This window comes from Grampus griseus, assembly GCF_964374135.1.
Source record: "Grampus griseus genome assembly, chromosome: 8".
NCBI classification, from domain to species: Eukaryota; Metazoa; Chordata; class Mammalia; order Artiodactyla; family Delphinidae; genus Grampus; species Grampus griseus.
The window spans coordinates 79,488,367-79,510,926 of record NC_139002.1 but is presented as its reverse complement, the minus strand read 5'-3'; the positions used below and the strand labels follow the sequence as shown (position 1 = coordinate 79,510,926).

At 36.1% G+C, this 22,560-nt stretch overlaps 1 protein-coding gene across 1 annotated transcript in view; it reads right to left on the bottom strand.

Annotated features, from left to right (window-relative positions):
* Positions 1-22,560, bottom strand: part of ANO3 (anoctamin 3) — a gene marked incomplete at both ends in the record, with an annotated part of 413,216 nt that overhangs the window by 19,037 nt on the left and 371,619 nt on the right. The window contains 6 exon segments of the mRNA XM_082660958.1: positions 2,885-2,942; positions 3,818-3,929; positions 8,112-8,148; positions 16,876-17,040; positions 17,570-17,710; positions 18,364-18,446. Coding sequence (XP_082517084.1) covers positions 2,885-2,942; positions 3,818-3,929; positions 8,112-8,148; positions 16,876-17,040; positions 17,570-17,710; positions 18,364-18,446 — 596 coding nt within the window.

The window sequence follows — 22,560 nt, the reverse complement described above, 5'->3', positions numbered from 1 at the left end:
TCAATTCTTATCTTCCACCATGTATACTTTTTCCATCTACACTTCCAGGATTTCTAGAGTCTATCACAAACCCATATTTTTATTTCACTGAGTGTTTTTTAAAATAAATAATCCTTTGTTGGAAAATATGGCTACTATCTATGTCATATGTATTGTGGAGAATATCTAGGATGGTTATGAAGTATTTTTCCTGACATTAGTATTATAATTATTCCCCTGGTACTTTCAAAGAAGAATCATGAATTCCAATAATTTCACAATTAAGAGTACCCAATTAAACAAAATATTGGTGCTAGCAGCCACTAAAATGGCATCAATAGGCAGATGTACCTGCGCGTGACTACACTGTTCCCCACACTACCCTTGCTAACGCCACTGAACACTCCTGGAAAAAGTAAGCCTTGCTTTTTTCCCCCCATTTGGGTAGCTGAAAACCTTTTAGCAGATATAGTCATACTTCTGGGCTATGAAAGAAAGCTGCAAGTCTGATTTGGGGATTTTCAGGAGGCCTGGGACTATGAAAGGCCTTAGTTGATCTCTGCCCAATAGAATAATACCCAGGTGGCTGTAGAGACAGAGCATAGATAAATATCAGTTACAATTTATAGAGTTCCTACCACAGTCCAGGGACTGTGCTAATTGTCTTATGCAAATTGTCTCTTATTTATTAACAGCTTTGCAACCTAAGTGTTACTATTGCCAGTTTACAGATGAGAAGACAGATATTCAGAGAGGTTAAATTAAGGACAAAGAATGAATAATCAGCAATATTAACATTTGAGCCCAGTTTTCTGTGATATAAAGCATACGTTCTTTGGGATCTTTAGGCTTTCTCCATGTATTCCAATAAACTTTTAGAAGACTCTGGGGAGACAACATTAATGAGAGAGGCCCTGAGTTTTGGGGACTTTTTAGATAGAGACTAGAAATGTCTCCTATTTCTCAGGTAATCTTTTCTTAGCCTCTCTCTAAATTATGACCTCCTACTAATGCTGCCACAAATTAAATTGGATTTTACATTAGAATAATTAAAACAATTTTGAACTAGACAAGGAATAAACAGTCTAACAATGAGACTGAAAAGAGTCCAGAAATTTCAAGATGTAGAATATAAAAAATCTTACAGTCTCATTTTGCCGAATGAAAACATGTAATTATTACATTTATTTATTAAATGTGTGGCTGCCAATTAGGCATGGGGGGATCTTGATTACTCTTTACACCAAAATAAACTTCCAATGGGCCAAAGATATCAGTATTAAAAAAAAATAACATTAGCTAAAACTACATGTTAATTTTGGGCTTCCCTGGTGGCACAGTGGTTAAGAATCCACCTGCCAATGCAGGGGACATGGGTTTGAGCCCTGGGCCAAGATGATCCCACGTGCATGGAGCAACTAAGCCTATGCGCCACAACTACTGACCCTGCGCTCTAGAACCTGTGAGCCACAACTACCGAGCCCAAGTGCCACAACTACTGAAGCCCGTACACCTAGAGCCCGGACTCCACAACAAGAGAAGCCACCGTAATGAGAAGCCTGTGTACCGCAACGAAGAGTAGCCACCACTCACCACAACTAGAAAAAGCCCGCACACAGCAATGAAGACCCAACACAGCCAAAAGTAAATAAATAAATAATTTTTTTAAAAAAATGTGAATTTTTAAAATTTCCTGAATGGAGAATACATTTTTTTTTGTCATGATACAAATTCCCCAAACCATTAACAACAGTAATATTTTGATTAGAAAATGCTATATAGTTGTGTAAAAAAATATCAAAACAAAACTAAACTATATACAAGAAAATGGGAAACATATCTGCAGCAAATATGAAAGATTAGAGCCTAACTTTATTTGTTTATAAATTATTAAAACAGAAAAACAGCTTAATGAAAATAAATAGGAATAATACACACACAGAAGTATAAAATGTCAACAGACATATGAAAAATATTCTCCATCTCACTTGTAATTAAAGGAACTGAAATCTAAAGAAGATATCCTTTGGATTATTGGTAAAAATTAAAATGTTTCTCTTGGCAGAGGTCTGAAAAGTAGATTCATACTCTATAGGTAGAGCATAGCATTTGGGAGGACAATTTGTCAGTCCCAGTGAAAATATAAAATATTCTTACTGTGATAGAGAGATATTATTCCTAGACATTTTGTTTCCATGACATACATATAACAAATCAATAAAGACATATGAGACTTTGAAGATATACCTATATATTTATAAATTAGTATTTGAAGTAAGATTTCTTTTGGACTAAATTTTCCCTGCTTAAAACGAAACCCAGCATGTTTAAAAGTTTGGAAACCAGTACAATAGACAATAATAATTCCCCCAAAGAAAAACAATTCTGGAGCTAAATTTCTGGGCTTTGTGAATGGAAAAAATAGTTTTGATGGACTATTAAAAAGAGCTGAGGGACTTCCCTGGTGGTGCAGTGGTAAGAGTTTGGGCTCCCAATGCAGGGGACCTGGGTTTGATCCCTGCTCATGGAACTAGATCCCACATGCATGCCGCAACTAAGAGTTCACATGCCACAACTAAGGAGCCCACGTGCTGCAAAGAAGGAGCCACAAGCCACAAATAAGACCCGGCACAATCAAATAAATAAATAAAAATAAATAAATGAGCAAATTCCTGCTTTACAAAAAAAAAAAGAGCTGAGGTCAGGATCACCCTCTTTTCTGGAAAGACTTAATTCCTTCATTTCTGAAACCATAGGAAGTCTCCTTTATTGAAAATGCGTCTTCAGCATGCCTGAAATTCCCTATTCCACCTCCCCTTTCTCTCCCTTCCCACCCACTCTTCCTCCCATAGTCATTGGTCCATATCCATGCCTATCCCCACACCCACCCTTACAAATTACTTACTTCCTCCAGTCTCCACCGGTTGAAAAGTTTATTGTACTTTCCTGGATGGCCTACAAATCTGTAAAAAGCCATTTTAATTCATTAGCGTTTATGTGGGTTGACTGAAGAACATTTACTAATGCATTACAACAAGTGCATGTGTGGGTAGAGACCTAAGTGTTCTCTGGAGCAACTTGTACCCAAACAGTTGACTTAGGCCATGCTTACACATCAAAGGACCCAACTTAAAAAGGAAAAGTGATGTGTGAAGTCAATATCAATGAGTTGAGAAAGTACAGACAAACCAACCGAATGAAATTTCCTATTTTTACCTGTGGAGTTTTAATGTCTTCTTGACCTAGTTAACGAATATTAATACACCGTGCTGAATGGCTTAGTTTAAAATGTTTCTAGCTTCAGCATGTTTCCATGGCACTTGTCAGAGTGTTAAGCATATGGCAAACCAGAACCAGTAGCTTAATATGCTTCTTTTTCATATTTTGCAGCAAATTTAAGGAAAAGAAAAACATTACCATGACAGGTATGTTTCCCCACTAAGGAACTGTAAGCTGGGGTTACATAAAAATTACTTTCTTATTTAACAAAACCATTACTTATGACTGGAGAGTCATAATTCAACCCAAGGATGGCATATGTTTTATTTATTTTTTAAAAATGGAAGTACAGCTGATTTACAATGTTGTGTTAGCTTCAGGTACACAGAAAAGTAATACGGTTATATGATTTTACTTTTTTATGCCAACTTTAACTGGGAGTGGCACCTAGAAGCACTGTACTGAGAAGTCTTTTGACTTGAAAAAGCATGTGAAGATTGATTGGGACAGTTTTCTAAAGCAGAGGACAAGAATTTGCCACCCCTGTTAACAAACCAGCAGTGGAACTGTTGACAATCTCTGTCATTCTGCAAAGATAATGCCTATGGAGTTGACTTACCTCCCCAAAAAGAAAGCAATATAGAAGATAGAACTGTTTAAATTGACAAACTGGAAGAGGAACATCTTCAAAGCAAAGCTGTTTTCCCATTCAGATTCTGTTCGAGGATATTCTAAAAGGAACATAGGGTGTGTTTACATAGATGAGGTAAATGACAAGAAATATGGATACAGAATCAGAAGTCCCATGTTCAAAGTCTGGTTCAGTCATTTACTAGTTCTATGAGCCACTCAATGTCTCTGAGTTCTAGTGTCTGCATCTGTAAAAATAGGAATGATAATATCTGTTCCATAGAGTTGCTGAAAGGATCCAATGAGATAATCTTTAGACATTTCCCACAGCTACAGAAGTATGATGCTTGTTATTAAGATATAAAGATTTTCAGGATTCTCTCTGCTCCTTTCATTTAGAGGTAACCACAAATATTAGATCAGTCTTTCACCCAAACTGGCTATACTTAATATAGGGACCTAAACTGTCCATAGGGTTCTTTGAAAAAGGAATATTTTGTATGCAGACTGAAGTGGAATAGTAAAGAGAAAAGAGGGCTACATCAGTCACAAAAGCCCAGTTTTTATCTCAACCTTACACCTAATTTGCCAGTAATCTCAGGCAGGTCTCTTCACATTTCTCTGTAATCAGTTTTATAATCTGTGAAATGAGGAATTTAGATAAGATAATTTCAAGAACTCTGTCAACTCACGCCTTAGGGTTCTAACTTCTCAAACAAAACAAAACAAACAAAACACAACAAAATACAGTGATGAGAGAGATTGGATGAAGATGGCAGCATGTACTGAAGCCTCTGCTCCCACTCAGTACCCAAATAAGTGATAGAAAATATATATGCACATCTAATATATATATATATTTTTTAATATAATTGAAAAATTCAAGAAAGGTAGAAAATAGATGGGCTCTGACTTAAGGAAAAGAGAGGCCAAAATACATGCATGAGCAAAGCACAGAATAAAAACACAACAGGTCTTGGGGAACTCCAAGTCCAAAGCAGGTAGGTGCCGGAAATAGGAGGGGGTCTGTGGGGCACAGAAGAGTGACTGGTTGGTGGGCACCAGTGAGAGCAGTCAGGATAGGCTTACATTTCCCCATGGGTTTTGAAAGGTTGTGTTTTCATTGTTGTTTCCTTCTAAATAGTTTGTAAATTAAGCATAAAACTTATTTAGAAATAACAATGTGGATTTTTTAAAAAAATCCTGTGAGTAAGATTGCTTTTGGTTCTCCATTTCTAATTTTATTGCATCGTGATCCACAAATGTGTCCTGTGTGATTTCTGTTTGGGGGCAAAAAAGTTGCAATTTCATTGTGGCCAAATTACATGGATAAGTTTTGTCAATGTATCAAGTGTCTGAAAATAATATTTCTGTCGAACATACAGTTTATATATATTTTAAAAGAAGCTTGCTAATTATGATATTCAAATACTCTATATCCTGGCTTATATTTTGAGTGTGGATTTATCAATTTATTTTTGTATTTCTATCATTTTTTGCTTTCTATGTTTTGAAGGTTTATGAAAAGGTGTATAGAAATCATGACAATTATATTGACCTGGTAGATTGTTTATCAGTATGAAGTGGTTCTCTGTCTCTCTCAAATAGATATCAAATTCTTGTTTGCCTAATGTTAATATGGTGACATATGATTTTGTTACTATTTTCTTGATATAGATGCTCCTATTGCTGAATTGACCTCTGACAAAATAAAAACTCCTTTTACCAGTTGATCTAATTTGTTTCTTGGAATTCAGGTTTATTTTTATAGATAATTAATATTAAAGATAAATCACAGTTCATTATTATAGTTACTTTATTATTTGGAACAACTGACAACCATTCTGATCTAATTCTCAACAACTATAAAACTAGGCTGAAAAAATTCTCTCTTGGAATCAAATGTTATATATTTCCTCTCTAAAAAAAACCTTAATGTGATAGAATTGAAGCTTTGATTTTTGTGTGTGTGTGGTTTTTGAAAATAAAATATTTGGACAAAAAAAGAAATCAAGAAACAAAGTTTAAAAAAATATTTTAAATAAAACAGTGTTTGGCCTCCTCTAGAAAGTTAAACCTAATTTCTAATTTGAAGCATAAATTTGCAAGCCAAAAGTTATACAAAGTATAATGTCATATATATTATATATATATATATTTATATATTTATAGGTATATACATGCAATGATATTATATTACTTCAAGTAAAATATCAATATTTTATTAATTTAAATCAATACAATTCATTCATTATTAATCAACAGTTATGAATCCACAGGCATTATGGTATGAGTTACAGATGGAAAAATCAAATATGAAGTGAATACACCTGGAACTTAGCACAGATAACTGTTCTGTTTCCTACTATCAATTGTGGTCCCCAAATCACTTGCTTAGATTTGCTTCTATCTTGGGTATAAAGTACTTTAAAAGTTAATAAATGTAAGGAATCAGAGCTGGAAGAAATCTTTGAGACAATGTAGTTCAAGTGCTTTGTTACCCAACTGAAGAAATTGTAGCTCAGTGGGTTTAAAGAACAATGAAAATGATGAAAAAGATCATTCCCATTTATGGAGCACTTGTCATGTGTCAGGCGGCCAACCTACAATGGTGAAACAGGAAGTATTATCATTCTCATTTTACCAGTGAAGAAACTGACTCAAAGAAAACAAAAAGAAACAGAAGAAAGAAGAGAAGGAGGAAGAATGGAATGGAGAGAGGGGAAAACTTGCTCATAGTCATGTAATTTCCAAGTAATCATGTCATCCAGAGGATGAACTAGGAACTAGTTCTTCCCTCTACACACTATCACTTCTCTTGTTACTTGTATTTGTAAATACATTATAACGAAAGTGATATATCATGATAGAGTCATACAGTTCCTCCACCATAGTCAATGGAGTCTGTCACTTCTGAGTTTAAATTCTACTTATTTAACTTAATTATCTTGGTTTTCTTATCCATAAACTAGGGATCATACTGTCATAGAGTTGTGATGACAATAAAACAAAATAATGAAGGAGAAGTGTTTAGCTTAGCCCAGTGCCTTGGCTCTGGTGAGTTCTCAATGAAAGATCATTGCTCAAACAAATCTGCAATAAAAATTTTGTACCCCAAACTGGGGGACTAAAAATTAAGTTTGAGGATAGAAAAAAAGACATTTTCTGACACGTAAGGTTTTGAGAAATTTACTTTCCAGGTAGCAAAATAAGGAATTAAGTTAAGACAGAAGAAACATAGGATCCAAAAAGTAATGTCCAGCCGAGAGAAAAAAGGTGAAAGGAATTCCCACAGTGCTGGTGAAGGGAAGTGTAGATGCAGCTGAGCACAAGCCCAGAGGGTAACCTATTGAGATTGGAGTAGACAGTGGTTCAGGGAGGATAACTCTAAGGAGAAAATAAAATGAATACAATACTCAATGTTTTTGAATGTATTTAGAGAGAATTTAGAGTTATGGCAGGAAGTTTGGGATAAATTAAGGAAAGTATGTGTAGACAATTAAGCAAAAAAAGTGCTATTATTAGCTTCATGAAAATATAAAGGTTGTGTAAGAAAGGAAGGATCACAGTACACACCATGCCTTAGATGTGAACATAGTTCTCTAGACACAATGATTTGAACACTACTTATTCATTTGGCTAAAACTGTTGGTACAACCACTTGGGAAGGAGGGGAATTAAGTCTGTTTTTAGCCGGTGATGGATGGGAAAGTGTGCGGGGACAGAACACTGCAGGGAATAAAGACTTAAGTTCTTGTCTTTATGATGGGAAGGCAATCACTTCCCAAAGCTGGAAAACCCAAGAATGGCATGCAATTTAGAAACAGGGTAGAAAATAACAGAAGAAATTAATTGATAAAATGCTAAAAAGCCGTCCCTCAGGGATATGGAAAATAAAAATGGGTAATGTGGTAAAGGACTGGTGTTTATTACAAATCTCTTAATAATCTTTTGCCTTTTAAATTGTGTACATGTAATATGACACTTTGATAAAAATAAATATTGGGGGTGAAAATCACGAAGAACTGAAAAAGTAGTGGAAAAAAGCAATTCCAAGTAGGGAGAACTAGGTTTGCTAATTTCTAGTAAGATTTTGTAACTATACACCTTGCCTCTCTATAGTTATGTGATGTAGTCCAACTTCCTATGCCCCTTCTTTCACTTTTATTGACAATTATATAACTAAAGTTGATATAAAAAACATATAAAAAATGCTAAAGTGTGTAAAGCAAGTGCAGAATAATATGCCCATGTTACTAAAGAGTGAAGAAAAATGGGCTTACCTAAATTAGTGAGAAGGTAAGCAATTTTTTCATAAGCCTGTAATAAAAGAAAACAAATAGTTAATGTTATTATTTTCTTTTAGAAAACGCTGTTATTTACACTATTCAAGAAACATCTAAAGTATATTCTACATAGTGGTTACATTTTTAATTAAGCAGAAGCAAGTTTTAAATCTTACTCTACAGTGCTTTATATATACACATACACACACAATGCATGTATAAAAATGTGTTGTAAATATGTGTATATATACAGACACACTTGATTTCTGCAATAACATCTTTTCTGCTAGCTATCTTTATTTCCACTTTATAAATCAAAGAAATGAGACTTAAAAAAACCCCAAAGACATTCAACTAGTTAACGGCTGACCTGGGATTTAATAATCAAATTATATGTGCTTTTCACTACTCTGGAAGGTTAAGTGGAAGTATGTCTTCTTTACTATTGATAAAGAATTTTCCAAACTATGACAAAGGCAGTGGGCAAAGTTGCATTCCTAAAGAACAAAGCTGGTTTGGTGGTTATTTAAAACAAGATTCACTAGTCAGATCTGTTGAATCTGTAAGTCACATGCACAATAGATTTTTATAACATTTTTTATATTCTGCCACCTTCTCCTTGCCCCACCATACTCTGTGTACCACTCATACAGACTCAAGGAAAGAAAACATATTTCACAATATTCCAAGTAAATATAGTTGGAAATGTATATTTACTATAGACAGAAGGGTGATGTGTGTGTATGTAAATGTGACTACGTAACCCCACAATTCAACAAATTATTCTTTAGATTATAAATTCCAATAACCCTGCCTATTGGCATGCAAAATCACAAAGTTGTCTGGACACTTGAAAAGTTGTTCACCTTCCCTGACTGTTCTTTCAATAGAACTATTATGATTATTCATCTTGACCATGATTCAATCCATCTCTTCCTAAGATTTAAAGTGTTATCTTGAGACAAAAAGATTATATTGAGTACAATAGTCTCATTCTACCCCTGGCGCAGTTTTTTTTTTTTAACTGTACACTCAAGTAATCATTTCCAAATTTTAGGACCCGATTAGCTTGAATTCATGAGCACCAAAGTTATCCTGACTTTGTTCTTTTCCATGCCCCATTTATCAACTAAGATGATTAGAGAAGGGTCTCCAGAGAGTACTGGAAGACAGCCTTATCAATCAGCAAATAGTCCTTGAGTAGCTCCTATGCCTCAGGCACTGAATTAAGTGCCCTCATGGGGACTGAGAGAAAATTTTATTTAAATAACTGTCATTTAGAGTATTTGGCTGGTGCCAAACAGTGTTTTATATATACTATTATTTATATTTGTCCTTACAACAATATTATCAAATAGGCATTATGATTTCCATTTTACAGAACAGGTAACTAAGGTTTAGAATGTTAAGCACCTAACCCGAGATAATACTTCTAAGCAAGTAGCAAAGTCGGGATTTGGTATCATGGCTCTCTTGTACCACCTATGCTGTGCCTTGTCACATAACCACTTCAGATTTTGTCTTAATACTTAGCACATAGACCTGTCTGTAAGCCTGCGATGGTGATATCTGCAGCTGATGCCCCAAGGGATTACAATAACCTAATAACCTTTGGAGGAATGTTATGAATCACAAAAGATGTTGTGCCACCCCTGGATATATTGCTCTTGGAAAGCTGTCTGAGGTAGTGAACAGCCTGCATCACCCAAGGCCCAAATGCCCATTGGCATCATCATGATGATGAGTTACAAAATCAGTCCATGCAGAGTGACATGTTAAGTCGCCCACAAAGTGTAGGAAGAAACCACAATTCAAATATAACCAACTGGATGGTGTATTACAGCAATCACATTGACACAGCAAGTTGTGTGTGTGTGTGTGTGTGTGTGTGTGTGTGTGTGTGTGTGTGTGTGTGGTAGAATGGATATGTACTTGGGGGAGGAGAGAATAAGGGGATTCAGGGTCAATTGTTCTGGTTACTACATTATATACATGTAGTATATGTATATACTACATAAATATACATCATTATATATATATATATGCAATATATGTGTGTGTGTAAAACATTTAAAAATAAAATAAAATTTAAAAAGTAAATAAAATACCATATTGAGGAACCTATGCTTTTAAAAATTATTCACTAGTGCATTCAGTAAGCTGATATTCTGTGGTCATATATATTGGGTTAAAAATATTTATTAGGAATTTCTAATGAGTCAGGTACCATTCAGGGAACCAAATAACAGTGAACCAAACATAGTCTCTGCTTTCATGGAATTTAAACTCCAGTGCTCAGAGAAAGATGGCAAAGAAATATGTAATTGGCCAGGAGATGCAAAGTACTAAGAGGAAAGATGAAGCAGCCTGAGGGGTAGAGAGTAGTGGTGGCACAGCGTGCTATTTAGAGGGTGATCAGGGAAGGCATTTGAGCAGAGAGCTGCATGGAGTGAGGGAACCCAGCAGGGATGCAGCTCAGTATCGGGGGAAACAGAAATTGTAAGTGCAAATGCCTGAGCCTGCCATGGGCTTGGTGTGCTTCATGAAGGACAAGGAAGGTAGAGGGACAAGGGTGGAGGCAGTAAAGGTAGTAAGAGATGAGTCAGAGAGATCTCAGAGAGAAACACCTTTTCAGGGCCTGGTAGGCTATGGTGAGGACTTTAGAATTCATCCTGAGCTAAGAAGTCATCTCCCTACTAATGCTTTGTTTTGGGGTGCAATGCAGAAATCAGTTGTGGGAAAAAATGGCAAAGGCAGAGAAAAAACAGCAAGGTTGTTGTGAAGGGGCAAATTAAGGAGTTGTACACGTGTTTTAATGCTCTTTATCTCTGAGTCAGAGGCTCACAATCTAACCTTCCTTGTAAAAAGGAGCTCCAAACAGACTTTTGCAGAGTCAAAAAGAGTCTGCACTTTTCCAGGAATCCTCCTTTTTGAATTTCTAGAAATCGTGGACATACATATGAAAAAACTAAACAAATACATTAAAAAAAAAGAAGCTAACCTTCTTATTAAATGGGTCATTTTGCATTGCTTCCTTTCGAGGTTAAGATGTGTGGTCTAACACTTTGAACCACCCTATTCCATAATAACCTATTTGCATCGTAATTACCAGTAGAAATCGGGTGTTGAGGAAAGTCAGGTACATTTTGAGGTCTTTGGGGATCAGGCCCATGAAGGAAACATAGGAATGTATTCTCTGGACTTTAGAGATGGAAGTGGATCAATAATGTGGAAGAGTCCAGAACCAGCATGAATACACAATAGCCAAGTGTATTCAGGGCTTTCTTTTTTTTTTTTTTTTCCTTCCTTTTGGTTATAGTGTGCTCTATGCCTGGTACATGGCCTTTAAAATGAGAGGAGGAATACCAAAAGGAGTTTATCCTTTTATTGACAATGCTGAAATGGTTTAATTGGCTTAATCCCAGAAGTACAAGAGTACTTCTGCTGTGATGTTTCTATTTTCTCTTAAAAATTACATGTTAATCATGAGACCAGAGAACTTTCATTCTTAAAATAATTCTTAGATTAATTGAGGTTTGATTGTCAAGCAACAAGAATATACACTTCTTAAGTAACTGCACATTTTAAATTTTTATCAAAATCTTTTTGGAAGTATTTACTAATGATGGTTAACCATGCTACTTATAATGCTAACCTCTGGTAGCATTATATTTTGAGGGGCAGCAAAATAAAGAATAAAAAGGATGGGATTTGTGAAGAGCAACTCCTGGTTTCAAATGCTGGCTTTGTAGTTTTTTAGCTATATGCCTCGTAAAAGATGTTAAAGATAATAACTTGAAGTTTTAGTTATTGTTAAATTATTTGCAATTTACCTTTGGAAGAAGTGATTTCTGATCTTGGCTGGGTATCAAAATCACCTTAGCTCCTTAAATCACTGATTTCGTAATGCCATTTTGTGGACTAACTGGATCAGAATCACTTGGAGAGCATTATGGGAAACTTTTTGTTTTAAATACAGACTTCATAGTCCTACAAAGAAGATTCTGAATGAGACTCAGGAATCTGTAGTTTTTCAAAAGTTTTTCAGGTGATTTGATGAATATAAGAGTAGGAAACAATCCTTTAAGTTACTTTTATGATCTGTAAAATGGGCCTGTCATCAAATTTTTATTATCTTGATCCATATTTCTCTCCCAAATTAAATATTTGTAGGAATGCCACAATCCACCTGTTTTAAAAGCTTGGAGAATATATATCCTTTGATTGTTAGTTTGAATGAAATTAACAAGGGCAGAAAACTTGAAAGACACTGAAAATATAATTCCAGTAACAAAAGTGACTTTGAGCACATACAATATTTGAAATGCTAGGATATCTGGAGAATAAAATATTTAAAATGTATTGAAAGAATATATTCTAAATGTCTTTTAGGCATTAGGCAAAGACCTGGAGATATAAACATGAGGAAGCTACAGCCCCTGCTCGTGAGGAATTTATAACCTGATTGCTGGAGAACAGGCATATCCCAAGCACTGTAGCAGAAGAGCATTCACAAAAGAGATTGTTTAATGCTATCAGGAGACTCTGATAAGGAGGGAGAATAGACCTGTCCAAGCACCTGTGAGAAGAACAGACACAAAGAGATTCTTTAATTCCACATATGGGATCGAGAACAAATTTTATGAAAGAAGTGATCCTTAACTGAAATTTTCAAAGATGAAGAGATATTCTTCAAGGAGAGAAAAAGAAAAAAAAGGTCAATAGAGGAAGCACTGTGAACCAAGAGATGGGTGTGAAATAGCAGAATGCCAGGGAGCAAACACAAGTGGTTCTATAGGCTGGACTGCAGGGTGTGACAGGGAGGGGGCAAGACACAAACTCCAACAAGGGGAGAAGGGAAAACTGGCTTTAAATAATGGAGACCCTCCCATGCCATTGATGTCAGAGGCAATGGGAACCTGTTATACAGATCTGAGTACAAAATAAGGTGATCAGATTTGTAATTTTGAAAGACCCTTGCAGCAGTGGTGTGAAAGGGAGATAGGAAGAGTGCAGAATAGAGACAGGAAGACTAACCAGTTAGAAGGCTGTGACAATAGCCTGAGCTAGAAATGACAAGCAGCTGAACTAAGGAAGCAGAAGTGAGGATGGGGAGCAGGATATGGATACGAGAGAAGCACAGTTCACGACAGTCACTGATATGATGAAGGAGACGAAAAGTAATGCATGAAGAATGGCAAGGTTTCTGGCTGTGTACATTAAACATGAAAAGTTCAGTTTTAAAAAATTATTTGGCTGATTTAAGCTATTTTTCCGTGCACTCATTTCATAGTTTCATGTATATGGCTTATAGCTGAAAAGCGTATTAGATTAATAGAATATTTTAACTGAGTCCAAATCCCTCGTTTGGGGAATATGGTAGCACAGGGGTCACAAAGTCAAGCTATTAAGAAACACTTGTATGAGTACATTTGAAAAGTACATTTGTATGAGCTGTATATTTAGAGTTGTTCTGCAGATAACAAAAGATAGCATTTGGTATTCTAGGTGAATCTTTTTGGTGGTATATTTTTTTAAAGAGTCTGATATTTTGATATTAATGATGTTAATCTATCCTTATTTGATGAAGCTCTTAAATTGATCCTGTGTGTTCAGGTGAGTCAGAAGGGCTGTTTAATAATCTGTGAGGTGACTTAACATCCTGGGTGGGAAGGAAATGCATAAATTTAAAAGGGCATTATTTTCTTTACACTGATTGAATCTGAGAAATATAACATTCCTTTCACATTTGGTGAGTTGGCTGTGTAATTCACTTCTTTTATGCTAAATCCATTTTAAAATCTTCTCCTGAGTTAGTTGCAAGGGCAAAGGAGAAGTTGTATGGTCTATTTCACTTCTAACAATCCCTGAATCTGAAAGCCAAAATGCTCAACAAGTAGAAATAAACATTTAGAAAGAGGAAAGTCAGCTCTGTTTTCTCCTGGGAACCATGGATGCTTATTTCATAGCTCTAGGCACTTACATGGGCTTTTGTATTTAATGAAGTAGAGCTAGTGGGATTTTAAGGATCTCAAAGGATGGTTTCTATGATAAAAATAGTACTATCCTTACCTGTCTACAGAGGTCTTTGTTGTCTGTAAATGCAAGTACTTTGGAAGAAAGAATACACTAAGCCTCATCAAAAATATAAACTTAGTGAGAAGAAGTTGTATCTGAACCTATAAGAGAGAGGAATGTACGTTGGAGGGTCAATTGTGATTCTAGGGAAGGGGTGATCACCGAGGATAGAAATTGGAGGGGGAGCAGAATCAGAGTTCAAGGGACTGGGAATTGAGAAGCACCTGGAAAAATATAAAACTGGAGTCTGGTACATCAGTGAAAACTTCAGCCAGCCTGATAGAAAGTAATGGACTTTTATCAGGACACTAAGTTGAGGAACTGACGATTCAAACTGATGAAAGTCTGGGCAGTGTTCAGAGGGGCAGGGGAGAGGGAGAGAGCATAAATGAGAACAGAAGGAACAGACGAGGGGAGAGAGAGAGAGATAGAGAGAGAGTGTGAGTATGTGTCCTGGGATGTTAGCCATTGATCATTGATAAGCCTGTTCCTTACTTGGTGAAAGACAAAATTTAAAAAATGACCCAAAGTTGCTACCTAGGTGGCTGCGGTTTTATGGGTAACTCATATATAAAGTAAAAATAAAGTACATTCCAATTCTAATTTGTTCCAAATTTTATATCATGGTAGAATGTTTTAAAAGTAAAGGCTATTTTTTTCTGATTATAAATCAAAACCTACATATAGAGATAAATATTTGAATGAACAGAAAAAATATATATTAAATCAAATATTATCCTGAGATATAACCACTATTAACATTTTATTGTCACTCTTCAAAATGCAGGTGTGTTCCAATGGAAATCTAGTGAAATTGTATATCCTTCTTCTGTAACTGTATGCCATGTACTTAAACAATATTAAAATTTAAAATTCAACCAACTTACTAAGGATAAGAAATTGGATCAGTTTAAAATCAGACTAGCTGATTGCTAGTATTACCTAGAAGTGAATACATTAACCACTTAGCTTCCTTTTCCTTAGATAATGAGATCAACCACAATAACCTCTGTCCACTGGAAAACTGCCACAATACACTGGTTTTGTTAGAAACAATTTCTTTCCCTATCTGCCAGAATAGTTAATATAAAAACCATAAATATAAAACTCTACAATGTCCTTGCTGTGAATGGTTCCTCCTTCAATGTGGTGACTGTGCAATGCACAACATATACTTCCTTATATAGGCTACCACACAAGCCTCTCAATCCTAGCACTGTCTTTTTTCAATGTTTATTGTTCACTTTATGAGTCAAAAGCATAAATTAAAATACTGTATGGCTTATTTGGAGATACAGTAAGCAACATTCTTCTTCTGCAAATTAACCTAACCCAGAAGAAAGGAGTCTCCAGTAGAAAATATTAACTATTGTCCTTGCATTAATATTTACCCATTTCTCAGTGACTATTTATTTTCTCTTAAGAACATCTCTGATAATTTTAAAGTTAAATAGTAAATGGTTCCAGTTCCCTCCCGACTAACCATGTAACGTCAGTATCAATCCACGTTTGGAACCAAATGCATATTACCTGTTTATGTTATCAATATCGTTTGTGTATTGGTCAGCCCTCTATATGAATTATCTCACCATGTAAATATATAAGCACTAACACTTACTATATGCATAATCTGGGACAAGTTATTTAAGCTCTCTGAATTTCAGCTTCCTCATCTACTAAATGGAGAAAATATCGACCTTGTGGTGTTGTTGGAAGAATTAAAGGAAAGATATTATTCTAAATGTGCCAATAAGTGCCTCCTGTCTTCAGAAAATGGGGCCCCATCCACAGATCTTGCTGAAGAGGTAGACCTAAGCATAATATTGTCCTCGCAGCCATAGACATTTGGTTCATAAGTCACTTGGTATATGTGAAGTTGAACCAATCAGATGCTCTCTCTGAAAAACTAGCACATTGAAACACTGGATGATCTAAGTTAAATAAACTACAGAAATTGACCAACATGGTCATGAATTTAGAGCCAATGAAAATAACAAAAGCATAGCAATGCAACAGTATACCAGACTCTGAAAGGGAGGCCGTGGGGAGGCAGATAGTCTCTTCCTGATAGAATGGAGCAGATATGCAAATAGAATCATTGGAAAAAGAGGTAGAAAGAAAGGAAAAGAGAAAGAGAGAGGGAAAGAAGATAGAGAGAGGGAGAGAAAAACAGGAAGAGGGAGGGAGGGAAGGAAGGAAAAAAAAAACTTAGTCCCAGAGGAATAAAAATGGAGTAGCTGTCTGACTGTTTTCCATTTCACATGAGGTCTTGGAGATAACAAGGCTACACTTCCAAACAGAATTTCCTATATCTTTCCAATAAATTCTCCTCTGAGGTTGAGTTTGTTGGAATGGCTTTCTAATCCAAACAATCCCTTATCTGAATGAAAAGAGCATAGCAGCATTTCTAGCACACACTAGATACTCGAGTGGAAGTTGTCGCTAAACTAAACTATAAACCCAAAGAGCAAGGAAAGCGATATGACTGTTGATTTTAATTTTCAAAAAATCCATCATGTAAACCACATAAATGAAATATTTTCTGTTGAGCCAAATTGTCTTTGCCAGAAATGATACTAGGTCTTATTTTGGCTGCCTGTAAGTCCAATCCAAGTATAAAGGAAACACATCCTCTCCTTTACCCACCCCTTGTACACCTATTGAAAAATTTGTAAACACTTACAAGATTCAGCGCCATAATGATCACAAAATTGATACAGACTGCAGCAGCAGAAGTTGCGAACTGCCAGTGTTGTTTGATGAAATTCCACTTGAATGATGCAAACTGTTCCATGACAATCAGGCGATACACCACGACTGCAAACACTGCAGTGATCACCAGAGAAATCTACAATATGGGAGACCAGAGGAGACATCCACACTGTGCATCATTACAAAACGAAAGCAACACCATGGATCCAATACACTGACCCCAAAAGCTAAAGAAATGTACTTTTCCAAGAAAGCATATGTAAATTTAAAATTTCCTTTTTGGAACTAACTTTCATTAGAGTCCAAATAAATGGTATAAGATTCAGTTGTTTCAGTGGGATATGCTGTTCAAATCTCCACTTTCACATGAATGCTTGGTTTTAAAACAAAATATCTAATTTTAGGATGATCATGTAATTTCCATTTTATCTTAGATGATCTTTGTTTCTCCCAAAGAGTGTTTTATTTAGGGATATGCACAAACTCCCTTTGTAATTATTCTGTGACCTGCTGTGATTTTTATTTTGTTTAATAGTATGTATGTACTACCAAGGTACTGAACAGGATAGTTTCTTACATCCTCGGGGTCACAAAATGAGTTGGTATCCTAGAACGTCTTTCTAAACCCGGAATCCCACATTCTGAGATTTATGATTATACTTTACCATGAAGAATATTCCTGAGATAGAAACAAGAAGCCGAGTGACTTTGTCTGAGGAAGGCTGATGAGGCTCAGGTTTTCCACTGATGGGATTCACTCTCTCCATCTTGTAATACTTTGCTTCAAACTGGGGACGAAGTGTTTCCTATGAGAAAAACTAAAGTTAACTAAATATCTGTCACAAATTTTTTAAAAATCCAATATTTAATAAATTTCTGGAATTTGACCTATTTTTATATCAAGTCTTGGCAAAGAAGCAAATTGTAAAAAATTAGATAAAAGTTATTTTAGGGTTTATTTAACCCTAAACTATATTTTAATTAGCACAGTTTTCCACTAATGCAATTTAAGGAAACATCATAGACGTGCTTTGAAAAAATTACACATTTCATCATTGATCTTTACTGTCTTCATAAAATAAGAATCTTGTTAGTAAAAAGAAGTCAAGTAAAAATTGAATGGTGGGGCTTCCCTGGTGGCGCAGTGGTTGAGAGTCCGCCTGCCGATGCAGGGGACACGGGTTCGTGCCCCGGTCCGGGAGGATCCCACATGCCGCGGAGTGGCTGGGCCCGTGGGCCATGGCCGCTGAGCCTGCGCGTCCGGAGCCTGTGCTCCGCAACGGGAGAGGCCACAACGGTGAGAGGCCCGCGTACCGCAAAAAAAAAAAAAAAAAAAAAAAAAAAAAAAAAAATTGAATGCTGTTTAGCTGCTTCCTGCTTGGACATTAAGGACAGTGAATGATTTTCTGTACCATATGTTATTCCAGTTTCCTTATCTCCTGGTTTCTTAACATCTTACCTCCTCTTCTTCCCATTCAATAAGGTCCCAAGTATAGGTCAGTGTACTTCTTCTCCTTTTCCAAAACTCCAGGAAGACTGTGGCTATAAATAATAATAATATTATTATTATTACAATTCTTTACCTGACCATATCCCACTCTGTCATCATTGCCTTTCTTCTTGTATTGATGCATTCACATCCTATTATTAAATAATTAAAATTAACTACATTTGTATTAAATTTATGCAGCTGGAATGTTTTTTCTCTTACCCTCTTCTCCCTATCTGTGCAACTGCTATCAGTATGCACTCTTGATGGAGAGTGATTTTTTAAAATAAATTTATTTATTTTTGCTGCATGGGGTCTTCGTTGCTGCATGCAGGCTTTCTCTAGTTGTGGCGAGCGGGGGTTATTCTTCTTTGCAGTGCGTGTGCTTCTCATTTCGGTGGCTTCTCTTGTTGTGAAGCACAGGCCCTAGAGTGCGGGCTTCAGTAGTTGTGGCACATGGGCTCAGTAGTTGTGGCTCGTGGGCTCTAGAGCTAAGGCTCAGTAGTTGTGGCGCATGGGCTTAGCTTCTCCATGGCATGTGGGATCTTCCCAGACCAGGGCTCGAAACTGTGTCCCCTGTATTGTCAGGCGGATTATTAACCACTGCGCCACCAGGGAAGTCCAAGAGTGATTCTTTTTATTGGAATAAATAAGCAGAGATTTTTGTTACAATAGCATGATCTTGATCTTGTGAAACTGGGTAGGAGATGAAGCTGGAGGCCTTCAGTGGAAAAAGGAACTGTGTTGTCAGGGGAAAGCAGGGCTTCATGTGCATCAATGGAGGTAGAGAGTATTTTGGAAAATCTGAAGATGATACCCCATAATTCTGCTCCTTAGCAACTATGCATTGTATTTCTTTTTTCACTCCTACCTCTCTGACTATAATGACATACTTTTCTCAACGTTACAAAAATTTCAAAGATGCACATGCCGCATCCATCCCTTGCACTTCCATTTCTCACGTCCATTGCCAGTGGCTTTCCTCTGGGATCTAAAGCCAATGGCACAGAGTAACAGAATCACAGGGTCAAGCATGTAAGAGAGGTAAGATTCTGTATGCAGTTTGTTCCAAGTTATTTTAAATTCACAGAAAGCAAGGCCCAGAGTCACTGACATACATCACTGACCTTGTCCAGAAATCTGCCAAAGCGTCCACAACACTTTATTACGCTCCTTTCTGTACCTGCTTTTCCCCACACTTGAAGGCAAGTTTCTCGAGGCCCTTTTTTCCTTAGCGCTTTTAGTGCTTGGCACACTGAAAATGCTCAATGAAAGTTTGTTAAATTGAACTGAATTACTGAATCGAATTCAGTGATTGTGACTAACCCCTGGGGGAGTGTTTTTTGTATTATTCTAGAGGTTTTCAAATTATGCTCTGTGGAATTTCACTAGGGACCTTGGTAGAAAGAGAGAATCCCCTTCTTTTTTAATATATATATTGAGCAATCATGTTCAACTTTATTTGGAAAAATAATTATTGTTTAAAAAGTTTTAAAAACGACTTCACTGTACTTCCAGGTGGGGGAGTGGCTAATGAGAGGGGCAACACAGGCGAGTGGTCAATTCCGAACACAAATGAAGTTAAGTATGTCTGAATATGGAGCCCAAAAAAGAATTCCAAGTATTGTTTTCATCAGAAGAGATAAAAAGTTAAAGCTTTCTCAAAAGGAGACCCATCTGAAACGAGAGTATATCAGAGCAACCTCTCTGCCACAGCCAATTTGTACAACACCCAAGAACTACTAAAGAATCCCCCATTCCGTAGATTTGTTTTCAGCAACATCCGCAAGCGTAATGTGCTTTCCCCACGTAGTATTGCAACATCACCGTACATGAGTTAGAAATAGAAACCTCACTAAACAGGATCTACAATTAGTAGAAGGACCATGAGTGTGGGACATTTTAAATTTCCCTGCCTAGGGTGAGTTACTGATTTTCTGGTTAACGCCTTACAGCAATACAATTAGTAGAGTTTTTTGCATGAGTATCTAGTAGACTATGATTAGTAGACTAATCAATATAAAGAGCCTATACATATGTGTGAAACAGCAGATTTTGAATATTTGGGCTGAACTGTACTTGACACAGCCTCAACTGGTTAGTTGTAGAACCGGCTAGTCAAGACCTACTTGTATTGTTAAATTTCCTCTTTGTCTAAGGACATGGAATCTCTCTCTAACTTTACTTCCAATTTCCCTCTCCTTCTTCTCTCTCTCTAAAAACACTAAGTAAGAAATAAAATAACAAGCATCTGAGTTCTAAGAACATGGGAAAGCCAGCATTTGAACTATAATCACTGAAAATCTTCACCAATTTCTGAAATCAGACTACATATTTTTCCCCCTAAGCAATTTCATTTAGAAAGAAGAAGCTACACATAAATAGCACTGTGCCATATTAAAATAGGAGAACTCTCACTACAGTCTTGACCAGAGCAGACTCTTAAATTTGATGTAATGTGTCTCTCTGAGCTAACTCTTCCTGTCAGTATGGTGTTGGCATTTGTACATTAAATACGCATTCAGTAGCATTTGTTCACATTAACATGGATACTCTCAATTGATTTGCTAAAAAATTAGGTGTCTGCACAAATAAGCTGTCAGCATTTTGCCATATATTTTTTATAAATACAATGTAATCTTTTTAAAGTTCTGGATTGATTTTTCTCAGGACTTTTCCTCATCTTGCCATTCAACTATTTGATATACTTTCTTTACTTAACTCTGCTGAACAATTTTCTGATTATAAATGTAACACCAACAAAAATAACTGGAACAACTCCTGTACTATTCACTTCTGAAATACAGGAGTCTAGGAGGGCCTGCCATTTACTAGGCTTTCAATAAATGTATGCTGAATGAGTGAATTAAATTGTAAAGAACAGAAGTCACCTACAATTCCACCATTCATAGTCACCGTTGCAATTTAGGTAATCCCATCCAAAGTATTTTTCTTAAGAAGTATATTTAGGACTGATATATCTCTGATACTCAGAGATATAGCCATACAGGCTGTTCATTTATGACAGAAAAAAGAAAAAACTGATTCATAACTGAACCCTCTAAGGGTGTCATACTCCTCACAGGCTGGCCCTTCTTCCCAAGGGAACCTTCACCAGGATGAAGTATATGTAGAGTTAACCTCTGGAACAGCGCTGGCCTCCAGGAAACTGCTCCAGAACTAAAGTCTATATCCATTCTGATTGGCCATACAGAGCCTCAAAAACTCTTAAGTATTTGCTCACTTTATAAGCATCCCCCTAGAACTGGATACTTAGAACTGTACTTAGCACCATAGATGAATGATGACAACAATATAATAAATTACTAACTTACTTTTATCATAAATACAATTTATCTTCTTCATCAAGTTATAATGACCCTGAAAAGACCATCTAGGAATGGCAATGTGGTGCTGGAGAAAGAGCATGGCATGGGGTACAAATGTTCCGGGTTTGAGAGTTGCTTATATTCTTTTCTAATTGTGTGACCTTCGACAAATGACTAAACAATGATAAACCTTTGTTTTCACAACTTAAAAACAAGAATAGAAAAATTGTCTTTATGGCAGTGTTGTACAAATTAACTGAGGTATAATTTGTAAGTGGTCTAAGCTTAATTCATTTTAAGATGAATTTATATTATTATAAATTATAATAACCCATTTTTTTCAACATTCTGTTTGTTGTTATACATAGGGAACTTTGTAGACAAAGTTCTTGGCTTACATTGTATAAAGATACTGTATATTTTTCTGCACGAAATATGGGCTATTGTCAATTATTTATATTTTGATTGTTTCACTTTTATAAAAATTCAGTCATAATTGTCATAACACTTTCCATCTTTTGCTGGTGACACAGCAAACAGCTTATATTGTCCTTTTTCTTCTTTTGTATTTAAGATGGTAAAGCTGCTTCTAGAGTAAATAATTCAATTCGAAATTATTTTTTGAGAGCACAATGCTTGGCTATTCTTAGAGAGCATACAAAAAAATGAAAATGAGTTGCATCATAGGCCCAAAGAGGAAGAAGAGAACTAGCATTTACTGAGCACTTTCAAGATCCCAGACTTTGTGCTAGATGTCTTTAATTGACTCCTATTATTTCCACAACAACCCAGGTGAAATAAAGATTATTAGTCTCCTTCAGTAGAGAAGCAAATCGAA